Consider the following 18364-nt stretch of genomic DNA (forward strand, 5'->3'; position numbering starts at 1 on the left):
ATCAAACTGTATTACACTTGTATACAAAGTGACTATGACTTTAACCACAGTTGGGAGAGACTTTTCCCCCTTGAAAATGGATGCAAATAGCAGTACGTTCCCACTGAAGATGTTCCAGTCTCCCTCCTGTTAGGAAATGATGGTCCACCAGAAAGCTGGATGATCCACTGCCAGTTTTTATGCCTCTAGGGACAGATGAAGTAGTAGTGAGGGCGGGGGCTCAATGTTCAAGTCAATCAAGCCCTGATTGCAGCCTACTCATATCAAGCCACAAGCAGGACCCTGTCCGACTTCTGAGGAGTCAAAATGGGGCATCATCGTGACATCCAATTCTCTAGTCCCAAGAGCAGCTTTTAACATTTTGAAAAAACCCAATTTGATTCTGTTAATGAATCTTCTGTGGACATACTGTTAGCACGGGGGGGGGGGAGGGGGGCATCCTATCCATTATTGTTTGACACAGACAACTACATCAAGAGAGGAGCTATTTGCCTACCACATGGGTGTGGTGGTCTGTCAAAAAAATGGCAGCCTCATCACTTCTAGGCTTCATTGTCCCTGCTACTGCTTCACAGTATCAATGCGAGTCGCTACCATTTGTACAAAAACTGGATTTAGAGAACTGTGGAGCTGAGAGCTGCACTTTATGTAGGATCTGACCTATCACATGCAGCTTCTTGGGGGGGGCAGGGGAGAGGGAAGAGGCTGTTTTCATATAGAAGACAGGGGAAGTTGGGAGAGATCTCAATGCTCAATAAGTTGATTATTCATTCTGCCTACCAGCTCAAGGGGCAAACCTCTTTCAGAACTGACTATTCTTCTGCCCCAGAGAGAGAGAGAGAGAGACAGACACACACACACACACACGCTTTACACATTAATATTTCACTATGAACAAAAAGTCTTCACCCTATATTAAATATACTTTACATTTTAAGAAAAGAAATGGAATGCTTCAGAATAATTTGGCTTTAGTCTGGCATTCCCATTGTTACTTACCCATGCAAGACTTTTCTTTACAAGACATGTGTCTATGCTCTCTTCTTCTGAAATTCAGTTTATATCCATGCACATTTTATGTGGAAGTGGAGGGAAGATTATGTCCTAACCCTTTCTCCATACTTTACTCAAATATTTTCAACTAATTTATTACTGAACCTATGCTTAGGAAGATCATTACACAGCTGATGATTATGAATGGCAGTGAACTATATCCCTGCTATCTGTATTTTTCCACATATGTAGCACTTATTCTGAAAACTTTCATATAATGACTTCAAATATTACAGCTTAGGTTTTCCTTTGATATTTATCATAGAAGTCTATTTGCTTTACCTGCTCCTTTATGTCCTGCAATTGCTGCTGCAATTTCTGTACATCAGCATTGACATTGGTATTGTCCTTGTCTTTCTGCAGAACAGGAATGTTTCCACTGGCTACACAATGCAGAGAGGGAGAAATGGTGACATGCAACACTTGCAAAAATGGAAAAAAAAGAATCCAAGCCTATTTAAAAATTACTTTTCAACTGTTAAACATATTATCATGTCTGAATTACAGTAGTTTAAAATAAACCTTATTAAATATGATTTCCTTTATAAAGATACTCCAAGGAACAAGTTATGAATACAAATTCTGTCAACTGTTTCTCTATATCAGAGCTTCACTGGCTGGAAATTGCTTGCAAACTCTGCAGTACAAATATCTGAACACTGAGAGATATTTTTAAGACAAATTTCAAGTTGTAAGTCGCACACAATTATTAAATACAGGGCATTAATATCTTTCACTTTATGCAGGTTCTGTTCTGAAAGGTATGAAGCAGAGATAAGATCATGGCTAAAGAAAACACCCCAAATTACACTAGCAATTACATTAGCCCTGATGCAGAAGACTTAATGCACAGTATATGGAAGTTCCAGCTACAGAAAAACAAATATCTGAATCCATCACATGTGTTAATCTTCTGCATCTTCAATCTTCATAATCTTCAATCGCGGCCTTCAAAATTCAGCTCCGATGTGTGAATGTATACAGATTATTGGAACAAACTGTTTCCTCAATGGAGAAAAAGAAACAATGGGATTCCCTCAAAGATCTGTATTGAGAGAAATGCTGTTTACCTTATTTGTAAATTATCTGGAGTCAGGGTGAACAATATTCCCAAGTCTGCAGATGACACCAATATATTTAAAAAAAAAATCCACCTTTTAGCCTCAAGGCACTGAAGGTGGCTCACAACATAAGCTAAGACAATCTACAACATTATTTCCAAGAATTAGAAATGAAATAAAGTAAAATGAAAACAGAAACAAAGCTTCACAAAATAGGACAGACAGACACAAAAACAATTAGTAATGGGACAATGGAACAAAAACATCTGAACAGCCCACCTGTTAAGGGGAGGGGCTACTGAACCTCCCAGGGGAGGAAGTTCTACAACCATTACAGAAAAGGCCCTGTCCTGCATTCCAGTGAAACAGACTTCTGATAGCAACAGGATGTAGAGCAAGGCCTCCAATGACAAATGTAAAGGGAAGGCTGGTTTGTGTAGGAGTCCTTCAAGTACCCTGGTTCCAAACTATTTAGGATTTTATAGCTAATGACCAGCACCTTAAATTGTGCCTGGAAACCTAGGGGAAACCAATACAGATAAAACAAACCCATAATTATAAAATGCTCCATAAAATGGCTCCGGATACAAGCCTTGTGGCTGCTTTCAGAATGGTTAAATCCACCATGAAGAGCTGCAAAGAGCTCTCTCCAAATTGGGTGAAGAGGCAATGAAATTGCAATTTAAATTCAATAAAAAAATTCAAGTAGGTCAAATGGGAGCAAAAAAATCCTAACCACGTATTCACTGATGGGAGTCTGCACTGGCTAGAAACAGATCTTGGGGTCATGGTGGATAGCATCAGTGAAAAGTCTATCCACAGGAATTATTAGGAAATGTCTTCAGATAAATCTGTGGTGCAGCCACAGTTGGAATACTGTGAATAGTTCTGGTTCTCCCAGCTTTAAAAGTATAGTCAGGGCAAGAACTATTGGAACAAGGATAACTGTTTTGGCAGTTAGCCTCTGTACACCACCACATTGAAGTTGAAAGGAAACACACTCAGATGGGAGCGAAGTCAGGACTTTCAGCTGTAATTCAAGGGGTGTGACAAAAGTGGGGCACTAACCATTCAGGAAGGACAGCCAGTGGCATACACACACACCCATCGTTGGTGGCTCATAAGTAATGGAACAAACCAACATCATTTCAAATTTAAGGATCACCTTTAATACCTGGATGAAAATCCTTTGCTGTCAATGACTGCCTGCAGTCTGGAACCCATGGACAGGACCAAATGCTGAGTGTCCTCTCTCGAGATGCTTTGCCAGGCCTTTACTGCAGCTGCCTTCAGCTGCTGTTTGTGGGTCTTTCTGCCCTCAGTCTTGTCTTCAGTAAGTGAAAAGCATGCTCTATTGGGTGGAGATCAGGTGACTGACTTGGCCATTGAAGAACATCCCACTTCTTTGCCTTGAGAAACTCTTGGGTAGCTTTTGCTGTATGTTTTGGGTCATTATCCATCTGCACTATGAAGCGGCATCCTATCAGTTTCACAGCATTCGGCTGAATCTGAGCAGAAAGTATAGCCATATACACTGCAGAATTCATCCTCCTGCTTTTATCAGCAGTCAGGTCATCAATAAACACCAGTGACCCATGTTCCATTTGCAGCCATACATGCCCATGCCATAACACTGCCTCCACCATGTTTGACAAATGATGTGGTATGCTTTGGATCATGAGCTGTTCCTTTCCTTCACCATATGTTTCTCTTCCCATCATTCTGGTACAAGTTAATCTTGGTTTCATCAGTCCAAAGAATCTTATTCCAGGACTGGGCAGGCTTTTTTAGGTGTTTGCTGGCAAAGGCTAATCTGGCCTTTCTGTTCTTGAGCTTTACCAGTGGTTTGCACCTTGCTGTGAAGCCTCTGTATTTACATTCATAAAGCCGTCTCTTGACTGTAGATGTTGACAATGACATGCCTACCTCCGCAAAAGCGTTCTTGACCTGGCTAGATTTTGTGAAAGGGTTCCTCTTCACCATGAGCAGCATTCTGTGGTCATCCGCTTTAGGTGTCTTCCGTGGTCTTCCAGGCCTGTTGCTGTTGCTGAGCTTGCCAGTTAATTCCTTCTTTTTCAGGATGTTCCAAACTGTTGTGTTGGCCACTCCCACTGTTTTTGCTATCTCTCTGATGGGTTTATGTTGTCTCCTCAGCCTAATGATGGCCTCCTTCACTCACATGGACACCTCTTTGGACCTCATGTTGGGAGTTCCAGTGAACAGCTACCAAATGCAAATGTAACACTCAGAACCACCTCCAGGCCTTTTATCTGCATGATTGGTCATGGGGTACCCAAGAAAAAGGCCACACCTGGCCATGCAGCTGCTTGTCAGCCATTTGTTCCATTACTTATGAGCCCCCAATGATGGGGGGGGGTGTATGCCACTGGCTGTCCTTCCTGAATGGTTAGTGCCCCACTTTTGTCAAACCCCTTGAATTACAGCTGAAAGTCCTGACTTCGCTCCCATCTGGGTGTGTTTCCTTTCAACTTCAATGTGGTGGTGTACAGAGGCCAACTGCCAAAACAGTTATCCTTGTTCCAATATTTCTGGCCCTGACTGTATGTCACAGCATTGGAAAGGGTACATAAAAAAGCAACCCATGGAGCATCTTCCTTCTGAGAAATAGCTGAAGGTTTGGGAGCTCCAAGTCCTGAATACTAGATACCGAGGACAACTTTGAGGATACTTTGCTGCCTTCATGGACTGCTTGTAAACTTTCCAGAGGCACTGTTAGAAACAGGTTGCTCGACTAAATAGGCTCTCTGTCTGATCCAGAGAGCTCCTTAAGTAAACACGAAGAACAGCATTCTAAAGAGGTATGGGTAAAATACGTATATAGGTTGTGAATATCATATGTAAATTGGGGGTTATTTTATTTAGAGATTACGTCAACAGAATGTAAACACCATTCACTGACTCTTATTCACCCATTATTCCTAATGTCATATCTTATTAAGAAGTCTTGTTATAAAGCCTGTGCTGACAAACTACTCAGCAGATATACAGATTTATATTCTTGAATACAAAAATATAGCATTTTCTAGGACATTACAGCAAATCTGCCATAAGTTGCAATATGTTAATGTTTGCATGCCTAGGACAGGTAGCAACTGTCCCCTTGGAAACACCACTTTCCTCCTGCCACTGTCTGCTGAAGGCATGGGAAAAAAATTGAAAATTTTGGGGAAAATTGCTTTTCTCCCCCACCCCCCACCCCATAAAAGCCTTTCTTGGCTTTTTTTCCCTGAAAAACTGAAGAATTTTGGATAATGAAATATCCTAACTATGTTTCAATTAAAAAAAAAAAAAACCCTTTGAGGCTTCAGTGTATGGAACTTAAAGCAACAGTTTTTAAATATATTTCCAAATTACAATCACCATTCAGAATAATGCCTCAGCTATAAAACCGCTTAACTGCTGCCACCAAAATAAACTCTCTGTACTTAAAAGAAACACAGCAGCCTAATTCCTATGGTGTAAGCACTGGATTGACACCACTACAAGTAGCAACCGTTCAGAATAAGCTAAAATTAACAGGTTTATTAAGGGAATTTATTTACAAAAGGGAGTTAAATGTCACTCTTCAAATAGTAGGTTGAGATTGCTTACAGGGTTTTTTTAAATTAAATATGCTTGGTTACCATGTTTAATAGCATCTTCCCCAGCTAGATAAGCTCTCAGTAGCTTCTCCATCAGACCAGATTTCCCTAAATTCCACTGCAACCAATTTCTCAAACAGGATCAGATGCTGTACACCAGGCTTCCCCTGCCTCCAGCTCTTCCTGCTTCTTCTGACTCCTAGGATAATTCAGATATTTCAGGGACTACTTCCTTAAGTTCCCATTGGTCTAACATGAAATAGAAACCTAAAATGTATTATGTATTGGTTTGCTAATAAAATTATCATGTTTGGTACATTAAAATTATAGTGTATTTATTTCAGACAATTACAAATTTACCAAGTTTACATTTAAATGTTTTAAATTTTAATGACAATTTTATGAGCAAACCAGGTTATACACAGTATAGACAAGTTGCTACCTGTACTTGTAGTTCTTCGAGTGGTCGTCTGTGCATTCACACATATGAGCTCTGCTCCTGTGTGGAGCCTTCATTCCAAAAACTTCTAAAGCTGAGGAATTTTGGCGGGAACCCTTCCCCCACCATCCAGTGCGCATATCCTTAGCTGGTTCCTGCCTCTTCCCTCAGTTCCTTGAGACCGAAATTGCAGCCTCATAACTGAGAGAAGTGAACTCTTCAGTACCCAACATCGAACTCAAGCATGACACCAAAGTGGGGACGGTGGGCAGGTTGTGTGAATGCACAGATGACCACTTGAAGAACTAGTTACATGTAGAAACCTGTCTTCCTTCTTCATGGTCTCTGTGCATCACACATGGGCGACTAACAAGCTCACTTACAATGGAGGTGGGTCGGTGTCCTATTACAATATTGATGAAAGGGCAATATTCAGGACAAAAGATCAAAAGCACAGTCAGCTCTTGCCCAAGTGTCCAGTTTGTAATGCTTGACAAAGGTAGATAGTGTCAACCACGTAGCTGCACGGCAGTTCTGAAATAGAAATGCCTTTGTCGAATGTGACAGATGTCACTACTGCCCAAGAAGAATGAGCTGTAACTGGAGCAGATGGCATGAGTCCACCCAACTCATATGAAAGCTAAACAGTCTTAATGATCCATGAAGCAAGACGCTCCATGGACAGAGGCTGGCCCTTCCGCTTGCTGCCATAACAGATGAAGAGCCGAAGTGACAATCGGAACTGTTCAGTTCTCGTCTCGTAAAAAGCAAGGGCACGACGTACATTGCACACATGTAGTGTTGATTCTAAAGGCGTAAATGGGGAGGCAAAGAAAGTAGGCAGAACAATGTCCTGGTTCAAATGAAACTCCAAAACAACTTTGGGCAGAAAATCCAGTCCAGGTTGTAGTATCACCTTATCTTGTTGAAAATTAAGGTATGGCTGGTCAACTCTGAGTGTACAAAACTCACTAGCACAACATGCAGATGTTATGGCCACAAGAAAGCCACTTTCCACGAAAGGAGGCTTAAGTCCACAGCAGTGAGAGGCTCAAATGGCTTCGCTGAAAGTGCTTTTAGTACAACAGAAAGACTCCAACTCGGTACAACAGATCAGAGCAGAGGTACTAAATTCCTGATCCCTTTTAAGAACCTCTTCGCAGTCAGATGCGATAAAACTGAAAAACCCTCAACCAGAGGATGAAATGCTAAAATAGCCGACAAGTAAACCCTGAGAGAGGAAAGTTTGAGTCCTTTCTCAAAAAGTGAGAGGGGGACATAGAGAATGTGATGCACTGAAAATTGTCTGGGGTGGAAAGATTGCTGACAAACCAATGCCACAGAAGTAGTCAACTTCTTTGAATAGGAACATTGCAAGGAAGTTTTACGTGCCGTGTCTAGTATTCTCTGGACCCCAGCTGGGATTGCAGGATTGTCACTCATCCAATTCTCCATGCTGTCATGTGAAGAATGGACAGACCTAGGTGTTGAATCTGACCGTGTTCCCTGGTGAGGAGAGATGGAATCAACAGAAGCTGCCAGTACTGACCCTGCGCCATTCCCATTAGAGGGGCAAACCAAGGCTGAAGTGGCCACCAAGGGGCTATCAGTATGCAATCTGTACCATCCCTTGCCATTTTTGCCAGAACTCAAGTCATTAGCAGGAAGGGAGGAAAAATGTAAAACAGAGTCCCGACCCAAACAAAAACAAAGGCATCTCCCATAGAACTTCTGCCTTGTCCCGCTCTGGTGCAGAAGTGACAACAGATTGCTTTGTTTGCTGTAGCAAATAAATTGATCCATGGCATCCCCCACTATTTAAAAATGCTGCACAGAACCATCCTGTCCACTTCCCACTCGTGAGAAATCACCATTGTTCAGCGGAGTTGATCAGCCACAACACTGTCCACACCTGCTACATGAATGGTCACTAAAGCTATTTGGCATGGCACACATCAGTCTAATATCTGGAGTGTCAGAGCTACAAGTGGTAGTGACCTGGTCCCCCTTCTTTGTTCAGATATGCAACCACGGTCATGTTGTCCGATGCTATCTGAACCTTCTTGCCTGTCAAGTCCAGCTCGAAAGCACAAAGTGCTTTGAGCACAGCAATTAGCTCCAGAACGTTTATGTGGTGAGCGGCCTCTCTGTGAGCCCACCTGCCATGCACTATCAGAGTTCGGCAATGTGCCCCCCATCCCGAAAGGGAGGCATCAGTCGTCAGGATCACAGAGGGAGAAGGTGGGAGGAAAGGCTGCCCTTGATTCAAGTTGGTCAGTACCAACCACCCTCGCAGAGTCCTTGACTTCTGGTGGTAATATCAGCAGTACCCGGTAAGCATCCAACCCGTTGTTGAAATGGCGGATAAACCAATTTTGTACGGGTCTCATCCACAACCGTGCTATTGGACAACTGCTGTCGTCGCAGCCATAAACCCCAGCAAATGCTGACTCTTGGATGCTGTAGTAACCTTGCTGTCCAATATGTTTGAAACAAAGGTGACTAGTGTTTCCAGCTTGGTGATGGAAATCTCTTCCCACTTCTGAGTCCAGCAATGCTCCTATGAATGTTATGCTTTCAGTAGGGTAAGATGAGATTTCTCCACACTGATGTATAGACCTAGAGTGTTTAGGAGACCATAGGTCACCTCTATCGACTGTATCAGTTGTAATTTCGTTGAAACTACGAAGAGCCAGTCGTCAATGTAAGGGTAGACTTACATGCCCTGCAAATGAAGATGGGCACATACAACTGCCATGCACTTGGGAAAGACCCTCGGAGCAGTGGTGAGACCAAGGGGTAGAACTCAGAATTGGTGTGCATCGGTACAGATGGCAAAGCATAGGTAACGTTGATAGGAGCACTCTATGGCGATATGGAAGTAAGCGTCTTTGAGGTCGATAGAGGCAAACCAGTATCCTCAGAAGAGAATAGACACCAGTGTAACCACGTGGAATTTTTTGGGCAAGATGCAGCTGTTGATCTACCTCAAGTCCATTATTGGTCAAAGGGTGTCATCCCTTTTCAGTACTGTGAAGTACCAGGAATAAAAACTTCCCATAAGTTTGTTGTGTGGAACAGGTTGGATTGCTCCTTTGTCTAGAAGGGTTTGAACCTCTGTAAGAAGAGTTGTAGATGGAGTGGTAACCTTCATGGTACCAAGTGGAGGGATGGCGTCGAACTCGATGCAATATCCTTCCTGGACTATGGTCAACACCCAAGCATCCATCGTAATGTCTCGCCACGCCTGATGGTATTGTGCCAAGTGTGTCCCAAAAAACAGAGTGTGACGGTTGAGTGGAAAAACAGGCAGTAAGTCAAAGACGTCTTTGCCCCTATTTTCCCGTTTCCTACGGTAGTCGTGGGATCTTGACAGCTGGAAGGACTTTCCTTGACTGTTAGGCTATAGTTGTTGCTGACCTATTCCAGCATTGTATGGTTGATACTGAGGAGTGGAAGATTGGTGCCAACGTCAATACCGAGGCTGCTGTTGGTGGTGCTGCTGCTGCAGTAAAACCCCCATTTGACAGGCTGTAGTCCAAGCTTTTTGGACTGTGTTCAACGCCTCATCTGTTTTAGTATTAAACAGACCCAGCCCATCAAACGGGAGATCTTCTGTCCTTGCCCTCATTTCCTGAGGAAGGCCAGAGGATCGAAGCCAGGCATGACGTCCAAGAGCGATTGAGCTTACCAAGACCTTCAAGTTACAGTCTGTCTGATGGCGAGATGTCTTTATCTGCTGCCTCGATAATTTTAATGCTTCAGCTCTAAAAAGGCGACCCACCTCTTTTTTATCATCAGGCAACAGGTCAAGAAGCTTGCCCACCTTGTCCCACAGCAGGAACTGGTAACCCAACATTGCTGCTTGATAGTTAGTGATTTTTAAACCCATCACTGCAGACAAATAAAGTCTCCTTATGAGTAAATCCAGTCTCTTGTCCCTCTTTGTTGGTGGGAGATGAATAACTTTTCTTTGACTTGCCTTGTGCAGCTTCAACCACTATAGAGTTGGGTGCAGGATGATTAAAGAGATATTCTGCATTAGTGTCCTGTACATGGTACATGCCCTCCAACCACTGCGATACCAGAGGCACGTGGAGGGGTATTCCAAGACTGTTTTATAGTTTCGTTAAGAGTAGGCAGTAGAGGAATCGCCACTGGCTTATGCGCTTCTACATTCACGGCGCTGAATATAGCATCATGGACTGATGGCGCAACTTACTGCGTTTCATGTCCCAAAGCCTGTGCCATTCTAAGAATCTGATCAGCAAATTGACTCAAATCCTCAGAAGGAGAAATGGATTCATTAGTTTCCACCAAAGTAACTGGAGAAGAAAGTGACAACGGACGGGACGATTGTGAAGAGGAATCCGATTCATAACCTTCCGTTTCAGACACGCGAGGTGGCAATTTAGAAGCAGGCTGAGAAGTACTGTAGCTGGAGGAGATGGTACTGTTTGAAACAGGATTTCTGTCAAATCTTGTTGAGATGGTGCTGGAGGCCATATCAGAGATCTATGCACAGGGAGAGGCAGAACCACTTGTGGAAAGGGCTATATAGATTCTGACACTAGCAGCAAAGGCTCCTTTGGAGCCGTCAAAACGGTAGCAGACAGCCGGCAACAAGAGTGACTCTCCTCCCATCCCAGGCATTCAATCAAAGGAGGATAGCGCCTCCCACTGTCGACATACTTGACCCACTGCCTTAGGCCTAGAGAGCCATAGTGTGACTGAGGTCTATCCCATTTAGAGTGTGGTGACCTAGAGTGCTCTCAGTACCAACAGCGATCTCGTCTACTCAATTTGTAAGACCTATGGTACGATGCCATGGAATAAACAGATTCAGGCGAATTGGATGCCAATTCCATCCTGGATCATAAAATTCATGCCTTGGTCGAGGCAAACACAGAGGAGGCTGAAATGGGGACAATTCCCTAATCTTGCCCTCTGATGTAAATGTTAGAAGGATGGGCTCTTTCTGTAGTACCAAGGACATTCAAATAGGAGGCAACAACAGTGGCAGTGTTAGTATAGGTGGCTGTATCGATGATGTCTGTACCACCAGGTGTTGATCCCGAGGTGATGTCAGGACAGGAGCAGAAGGTTCATCCCCAAACAGGAGTGCAAATTGGTGGCAGTGACTGAACTCGAGGAGCAGATGAATCACCCTTCATTCAGTCCCAGGTGACATCAGAAACAGTTTTGATAGTCTTCTTTCGCTTCTTATGTTCAGAGGACGAAAGAGCAGACTTTTTAGAATTTTTAGCTTTCTCTGAGAGTCTTTTTGCGAGCATCAGCACCAAAGACTGACCGGGTTTGGGGGGTCTTTGATGCATGGTGAGGCACAGCGTTGAGGGGATTTGGACCCCAATGCTAAAGGCTGCGATACCGCTGGCTGTATCGGAACAACGGCCTTTGCTATTTTATTAGGGCACTTGATGGACTCTAAAGCCCTTTTCCACAAAGCAGCTTTTAGCCGATCGAGCAATTTTTCCTCGCTTGTTTAGAGATGGTGTTGCAGTGCTGACAGGTTTCTACAATATGTCCCTCTCCCAAGCAGAAAAGACAAAGACTGTGTCCGTATCTGTGAGGTAACTTCACCCCACAATGGATAGACTTTTTGAAAGTTGCCCACAGGGCCATACGCCCGTGACGGCAGTCGCGGAAGACGAAAAACAGAACAAAAAATTAAAACGTATATAAAGACAGAAAAAATGATAAAGAGAAAAGATAGAATAAAAACCTCAGCTTTTCCTTAAACCTAAGGCGCTTTGTCAAAGACAAAGAAGTTCCCATGAGGCGCACACAATGGCAGTCAAAAGAGAACTGAGGGAAGAGGCAGGAACCAGCTAGGGATATGCGCACTGGACGGTGGGGGAAGGGTTCCCACCAAAATTCCTCAGCTTTGGAAGTTTCCCAAATTGAGGCTCCGTGCACGCACAGAGCCCATATGTGTGAATGCACAGAGACCACAAAGAAGATGTTAAAGTAACCAAATTACTTTAGAGCGGTAAAGAGTGCTATAAAAAGGAATTGTTTATTTTTCAAAGTTTCCATTTTTTTCAGCCCCCCCACCGGAAAAAAACAATGGCTTCAAAATTTCCAGAAAGTTTACATCTGTAGTCTGCTATCACTGCACTATTCCACAAAGTCAGAGTGTGCACTGAAGGGCAAACATATCTGCACGTTTATCCTATTAAGGCTAAGAGATACACTTCTGCTCATCTCAGAAAACAGTGATGTGGGGCAATTCCAACTACATTTCCTGGCTCTTTAATGCTGATGCATTGGCCTTTCCCAGGCCATGAAGTAGCAGTAAGAAGTACAGTTATACCAGCTCTCTCTCCAGTTTTAAGTGTAGGAAAAGGTAGTTGGGGAAGAAGGAAGGGAGAAGTCATGAGTTTACTGACAGACCAAAACATATTGGGAGAAAAATAAATAACTCACTAATATCATCTGTGCTATCTTCTGCACCTTTCCCACCGCAACACATAATGAAAGGTACTCTGCGTTCTACCACTGCCCGACACTGCACACATTTTTTCATCAGGCTGGCACAATCTGGAAAAAGAAGTTTGTTAGTGAGAGCGATGCTGTGCTTTAAACAAACTTGGTAATAAAAAAGGAAAGATTATAGAAGGTTTCAGACACACATCATACCCAACAGTGTCAGGCCCGCCAGTGTGAGGGGCAGGAGTTTTTAACACTCAGGATGGTTACAATATTTTTTTCCCCCACAGCAGCAACTGTCAACCATTCATTTTATATGCACCCAGACATATCTAGGACTAAGGTTGTCCTGTGCTCTGGCAAGGGAAAGGGGACAGAAGAGAAAACATACGACTCTCCACCCACAGCCTTGTCAACTGGAGTTCGTACATGATTTACTTTCTCCCATATACAATGGAGATCCTCTAATTTATATAGGAGAAAACAGTTTGTGGTCATAGGCACAATACACAAAACAGTTTGTGGTCATAGGCATCTGCCAAATACACTCAAGTATGATGAACTCGGAAAATGGATTTTAGATTTTGAACACTACCACATTCATCACCTGATGAACTCTGTCAATTTCAATAAGTGAAATTAATTAATAACACTACCTTTACGAAGAATTGTTACCCACCAAAAGCACTTACTTTCACACGCACACATGTGTCCACAAGGCTGAAAGAGTACAGCTGCTTTTTTGTCTGAACATACCACACATTCTTCAATCTGCAAAGAAAAATTGAGCTCTTCAACGTCTCATGAAGTAGTATTTATTTCCGCAATTACAGGGCAGCTAGCTTAATGCCTCTTCTGGGTAAACTAGTAGAATGCACTGTTAAAGGTAAAATGATCAAGCATATAGGACAGGTCTTGCTGAAGGAGAATCAACATAGCTTCTGCAAAAGCTCTACCTCACAAACCTTTTAGAGTTCTTTGGAAGTGTCAACAAGCAGGCAAAAGGGATAGTCTGGTGAACATTGTGTACTTGCACTTTCAAAAATCTTCTAACAGAGACCCCCAAGTAAACTTATCAGTCATGGACTAAGAGGGCAGGATCCTCTTATGGACTGATAACTTCTTAAATAACAGGAATAAATATGTTCTCAGTTAAGGGTCCCCTAAAGATTTGAATAGAGAATGGTGCTTTTCTTGTTCATAACTGATTTGGAGTTAGGGGTGAGCAGCGAGGTGGGTAAGTTTGCAGGTGACACCTAATTATTTGGGATGGTAAAAAGAAAAAATGAGATTACACAGAGCTCCAATAGCATCTTTCCAAACTGGATCACTGGGCAATAAAGTGGCAAATGCAGTTCAACATATGGAAGTGTAAAGTGATACACAATGGTGCAAAAAATTCTAACCATGTGTACACTGATGAGGGCTGAACTGGCACTAACTAACCAGGAAAGAAATCTTGTGGCTATGTTAGATAGCTCAATAAAGATGTCAACCCAATATGCAGCAGCTGTAAACATGGTGGGTTCCATGCCAGAAATTATTAGGAAACCTACTGAAAATAAAAATGTCAGTACTGTAATGCCTTTATACAGATCTATGTTGAGGTCATACTTGGAATACTGTGTACAGTTCAGGTTGCTGCATCTCAAAAGGGTATTTATTGTAGAGCTGGAAAAGGGCAACTAAAATAATCAGCATGGTCCCTATGAAGGAAGTCTACAAAGTTGGGGTGTTTTCATTTACAAAACGAGCCAACCTGTGCAGGAGGGGGTGGGGGCATGATAGAGGTTTACAGAAGTACGGATGGTATACAGGAAGTGGAGGGGGGGGTTCTCATTTTCTCATAAAACTAGAACTCAGGGTCACCCAGTGTAACTGATTGGCAGAAGATTCAAGACAAAAGAAAGTACTGCTTCATACAGCACATAATTATCTGTTGACTTTAAAGGGGATTCATCTATGAAATAGCTACTAACCATGAAATCATGACAATGATATGGAATTTCTAGTTTCAGAGACAGTATATTAGCTGCTGGGAGCAAGAACAGGAACGTACTATTCTCTTTGTGTTTTGCTTGCAAGCTTCTCAGAGAATCTGATTGGCCACTGTGGGAAATGAGATGCTAGACTAGATGGCGCATTGGTCTGATCCAGCAGGACTCTTACGTTAAGACATGTTGGCCAAAAATGGGTGTCTACATCTGCTCTAGACACAGCAGAAAGTAATGATATTGACCAAATTCCAATGATATTGACCAAGCAAGCAAATTGTTGGAGGGGTTCTTGTATGCCATCTAGGTCAACTTCATCAGTACAGGAAATCTAGAGCTAGAGCACAGCCTCTGCTTGAAGACCTGTCCCTCTATACTACAAAGAATTACTTTGCTTACTTCAGGAAATATGCTTAAATTCTAGCATAATTTGGCAATAGTTATGTGTATCCCATGTTCACACAGATTAAAGCAGATCCTAGAAAAGTGATCTCATGTGCTACTTACTGATTGCGAGTTACTCCTTTTCTCATTTCCACCTAAGTTGCTATTGCAACTGATAGGTGTCACTAGGTCAGGCCTTTACATACTAGGTTAAATAGAATAAATTATATCAAAATTATGGAGAAAAACATTATTGTAAAGATAGCTCATTCCTTCTGAGAAAACAGACAAGACGTTAAATTAGAACACTGGGAATCACTGGAGCCTCAGGGCCTTGTTTGCTTATGTGTTTGAAGTCAGTTTTATACAGAAAATTTTAAGATATTTCATACTGAAATGAGCAGCAAATGTAAGCACACACCTTTGTTCTTGATTGAACTTGCTCTTTGCAGATGAGGCATTTCTTGACTCTTGGTGAACAGAGGGAACAGGTAGCAATATGCCCACATGGGCCAAATAAAGTATCTCTCTTCATATCGGAACATACCATACATTCTTCTAAGGTTTCTGAATCATTGCTGATCATAGAAGGACTTCGGGAACCAACTTGACCACTAAACACAAATGTTCATTCAGACATGTTATTATATAAACATTCAGCATATCTGTAAACATATTGCGCTATATAAAACTTAATTTTGTTGCTTAATTTTAAAAAATTTACTCATGTGCATTGTAGATTCAGGGAAATAACAGTACGATCCTACCTGCCCAACTTAGAGAAAAGCATTTTGGGAAAAGGTGGCTAAGGCTGCAGTCCTATCTGCTTACCTGTAAAGCCCCACTGAACTCAGTAGGACTTACTTCTGAGTAGACATGCATAGGACTGCACTGTATATAATCATTAGAGATTCAGTATAGCTTAAAAATGAGACTAATGGGGGTGAGAGTAAGCTGGATGAGTATATTGAAGCAGACTGGGATATTACAAAAAGAAAAAATTAAAGGAGCAACACCGACTGTAGTAAAAATATAAAATAAACACCAGAGTAATACCTTTCACTAGGACCATCTAAATCTTCAAGCAGTGTGAAATGCTTCTGAATTCATCAAAATTCATCAGGCTAGATATTAAGCAAGAAACCCAGAGCGGGGATTGCTTAACACCCATTCTGTTTTGCCTCCTGTCCATAACAACATAAGAAGAGCCATGCTGGATCAGACCAAGAGCCCATCTAGTCCAGTATTCTGCTCACACAGTGGCCGACCAGCTGCCTGTGGGAAACACACAAGTAGGACATGAGTGCAACAGCACCCTCCCACTTGTGTGCCCCAGCAACTGGTATACAGAAGCATACTGCGTCTGATACTGAAGGTAGCATATCACCATCATGACTGGTAGCCACTGACACTTTATCTTTCATGAATTTGTCTAATCACCAGCATGATTAAAAGTTCTGACGTTCAAGTGCTTCTCTCAGTTGCTTTCTGTTTGGCCCTAATGAAGGTATCGTCCTATGTTTTTTTGTGGATATTTTTCTAATGGGCCAACATGGCTACATCCAATTTCGATCAAATTACTTAAAATCATGTCAGATAAATGCCAAAACTTTGGATTATTATTTAAACATTTAAAAAATATGCAATGCCCACCGAAGAATGAACTAAAAATGCAAGTCAATGGTTGGGATCTGAAATGCCACATACGGAGTTCAGCTTGTGCTCAGAAATTTTTCATCTCCCCATTTCAAGTGACAGCTTCCTGCAGCCCCTGCCCTGCAAAGCCAGGGGCTCTCCCAAAAATACCCAATGATATTTAAAGGGTTGTCGATGGGAGAATGCATGTGATAGCACTTTGTTGGTGTGCACATGACATATACATGTGATGGGAGCGTGGGGAGAAGAGCTGGGTTTTGATTCTGGTTCATATTCACAAATTCTGAACTTCCTGTATGAATCCAGAAAATGGAGAATACATTAAGTAGTCAAATTCTGACCAAATTTGAAACAACGCTCTGCACAGCATGCACAAAACAGCCCCTGTGGACTGTAAATTCAAAAGCAGAACCATTGCAAAAAATACAGTATGTTAAAACTCAATGATGAAATATATAGAAATGGCAAAATGACTGTCTAGTGGAAGCTTTTCCTGTTTAATTTAAACAATGACTGGGTTCACACAGCAGAACCACCCATCCTGGATGACAAGCCACGATGGGTTGTTGTGTCGTGTGACTCCAGACCGATTCCCACAAGGTGGCTTGTGCATGGGCAACAAGCCACCCTAACAATCCATGGCTTGTTTTAGGGGTTGTTGTATCCATGATGGGTTGGCATGTCGTCCAAACCTGGAACCGCCAACACATCGTGGGTTGCAGGCATTGGTGAGTGAGCCGCTTGGCAAGAGTGACAGATATCCCTACCACTCTTACCAAGTGATCTCACCTGTGCTGCAATGACAGCCCAAGAAAACAGAAGGAAATGGGCATCCAAAGTAAATCACAAAGAGAAAAAGGTTCTCAGGATGCAAAAAAAAAAATTGTAGGAAGCCCAATGTGTTTCAGCCTTTTTCTTATTTTTAGGCCTTCTTCAGGGGTAGAGAAAAAAGTCTGTAGAATTTTTTCAGCAAAAGATTGTCTCCTGTGTTGATCTTTTGCTGAAAAAAATTCTGCAGACTTTTCTCTCCACCCTCTGAAGAAGGCCTAAAAAGAAGAAAAAGGCCGAACTGTGCTGGGCTTCCTACAAATAAATAAATAAATAAAGAGATTTGCATCCTGAGAACCTGTTTCTCTTCTTTATGATTTGCAATGACAGCCCCTTCACCGGTGCCCAAGTGGCACTTCGGAGGGCCTGTCACTCATTTGGGAGCATGTTTTTACATTTTTTTGTGCCCTGAGATTTGCGCAAAATGGGGCCAAAAGTTAAATTTTAATTTGTTTTCGGCTGCAGGAATGTCTGCAAATGTCTTCGTAATTTGTTAAAAAAAAAAAAAAAAACTGGTCCGGTTTTTCACGATTGCAGAAGTGCACAATTGCCACTGTCGAACTATATATAGCCTTGTCTATTGTCTATTTCCTTGTATGTTTCAGGGAACAAAGTGCAGTAGGAAACATACAAGGTAATTGACAAGATGAGGCTGCATATATGCTAGTTTGACAGCCGTTGACAACTGATGCGGGTGGGGGGGACCAGATCGGCCCCTTAGCAAAGTTAACCTTAAGCTTTAAAGTGTAAGATTTAACCTTAGGGTCCCCCCTTCCATTCCACCCCTCCCCAAGTCTCCCCCAAGCGGTTTTAAGGGTGACCTAGAGTCCACCCCATTTTGGAGTTCCCCTTTACAGTAAAAGGGGAGCTTCAAAAATGGGGTGGACCCTAGATCAC

At 42.4% G+C, this 18364-nt stretch overlaps 1 protein-coding gene across 4 annotated transcripts in view; it reads right to left on the reverse strand.

The window, feature by feature from the left end:
* The window catches only part of MIB1 (MIB E3 ubiquitin protein ligase 1), an 82536-nt gene that overhangs the window by 12115 nt on the left and 52057 nt on the right, over positions 1 to 18364 (reverse strand). For 2 of the 4 annotated variants that reach the window (XM_084849728.1, XM_084849727.1), the window contains exons 17-20: positions 15405 to 15597; positions 13298 to 13376; positions 12603 to 12716; positions 1336 to 1436 (exon numbers count right to left, since the gene is read on the reverse strand). In XM_084849728.1, coding sequence (XP_084705854.1) covers positions 1336 to 1436; positions 12603 to 12716; positions 13298 to 13376; positions 15405 to 15597 — 487 coding nt within the window. Of the gene's footprint in view, positions 1 to 1335; positions 1437 to 5676; positions 5916 to 12602; positions 12717 to 13297; positions 13377 to 15404; positions 15598 to 18364 lie in introns of those variants that run through there. The other 2 variants (XR_014790134.1, XM_084849729.1) reach the window with 2 other exon arrangements.

The sequence above is a fragment of the Heloderma suspectum genome, chromosome 4 (genome assembly GCF_057233095.1).
Source record: "Heloderma suspectum isolate Gila_16-S chromosome 4, 16-S_ref, whole genome shotgun sequence".
Taxonomy (NCBI): Eukaryota; Metazoa; Chordata; class Lepidosauria; order Squamata; family Helodermatidae; genus Heloderma; species Heloderma suspectum.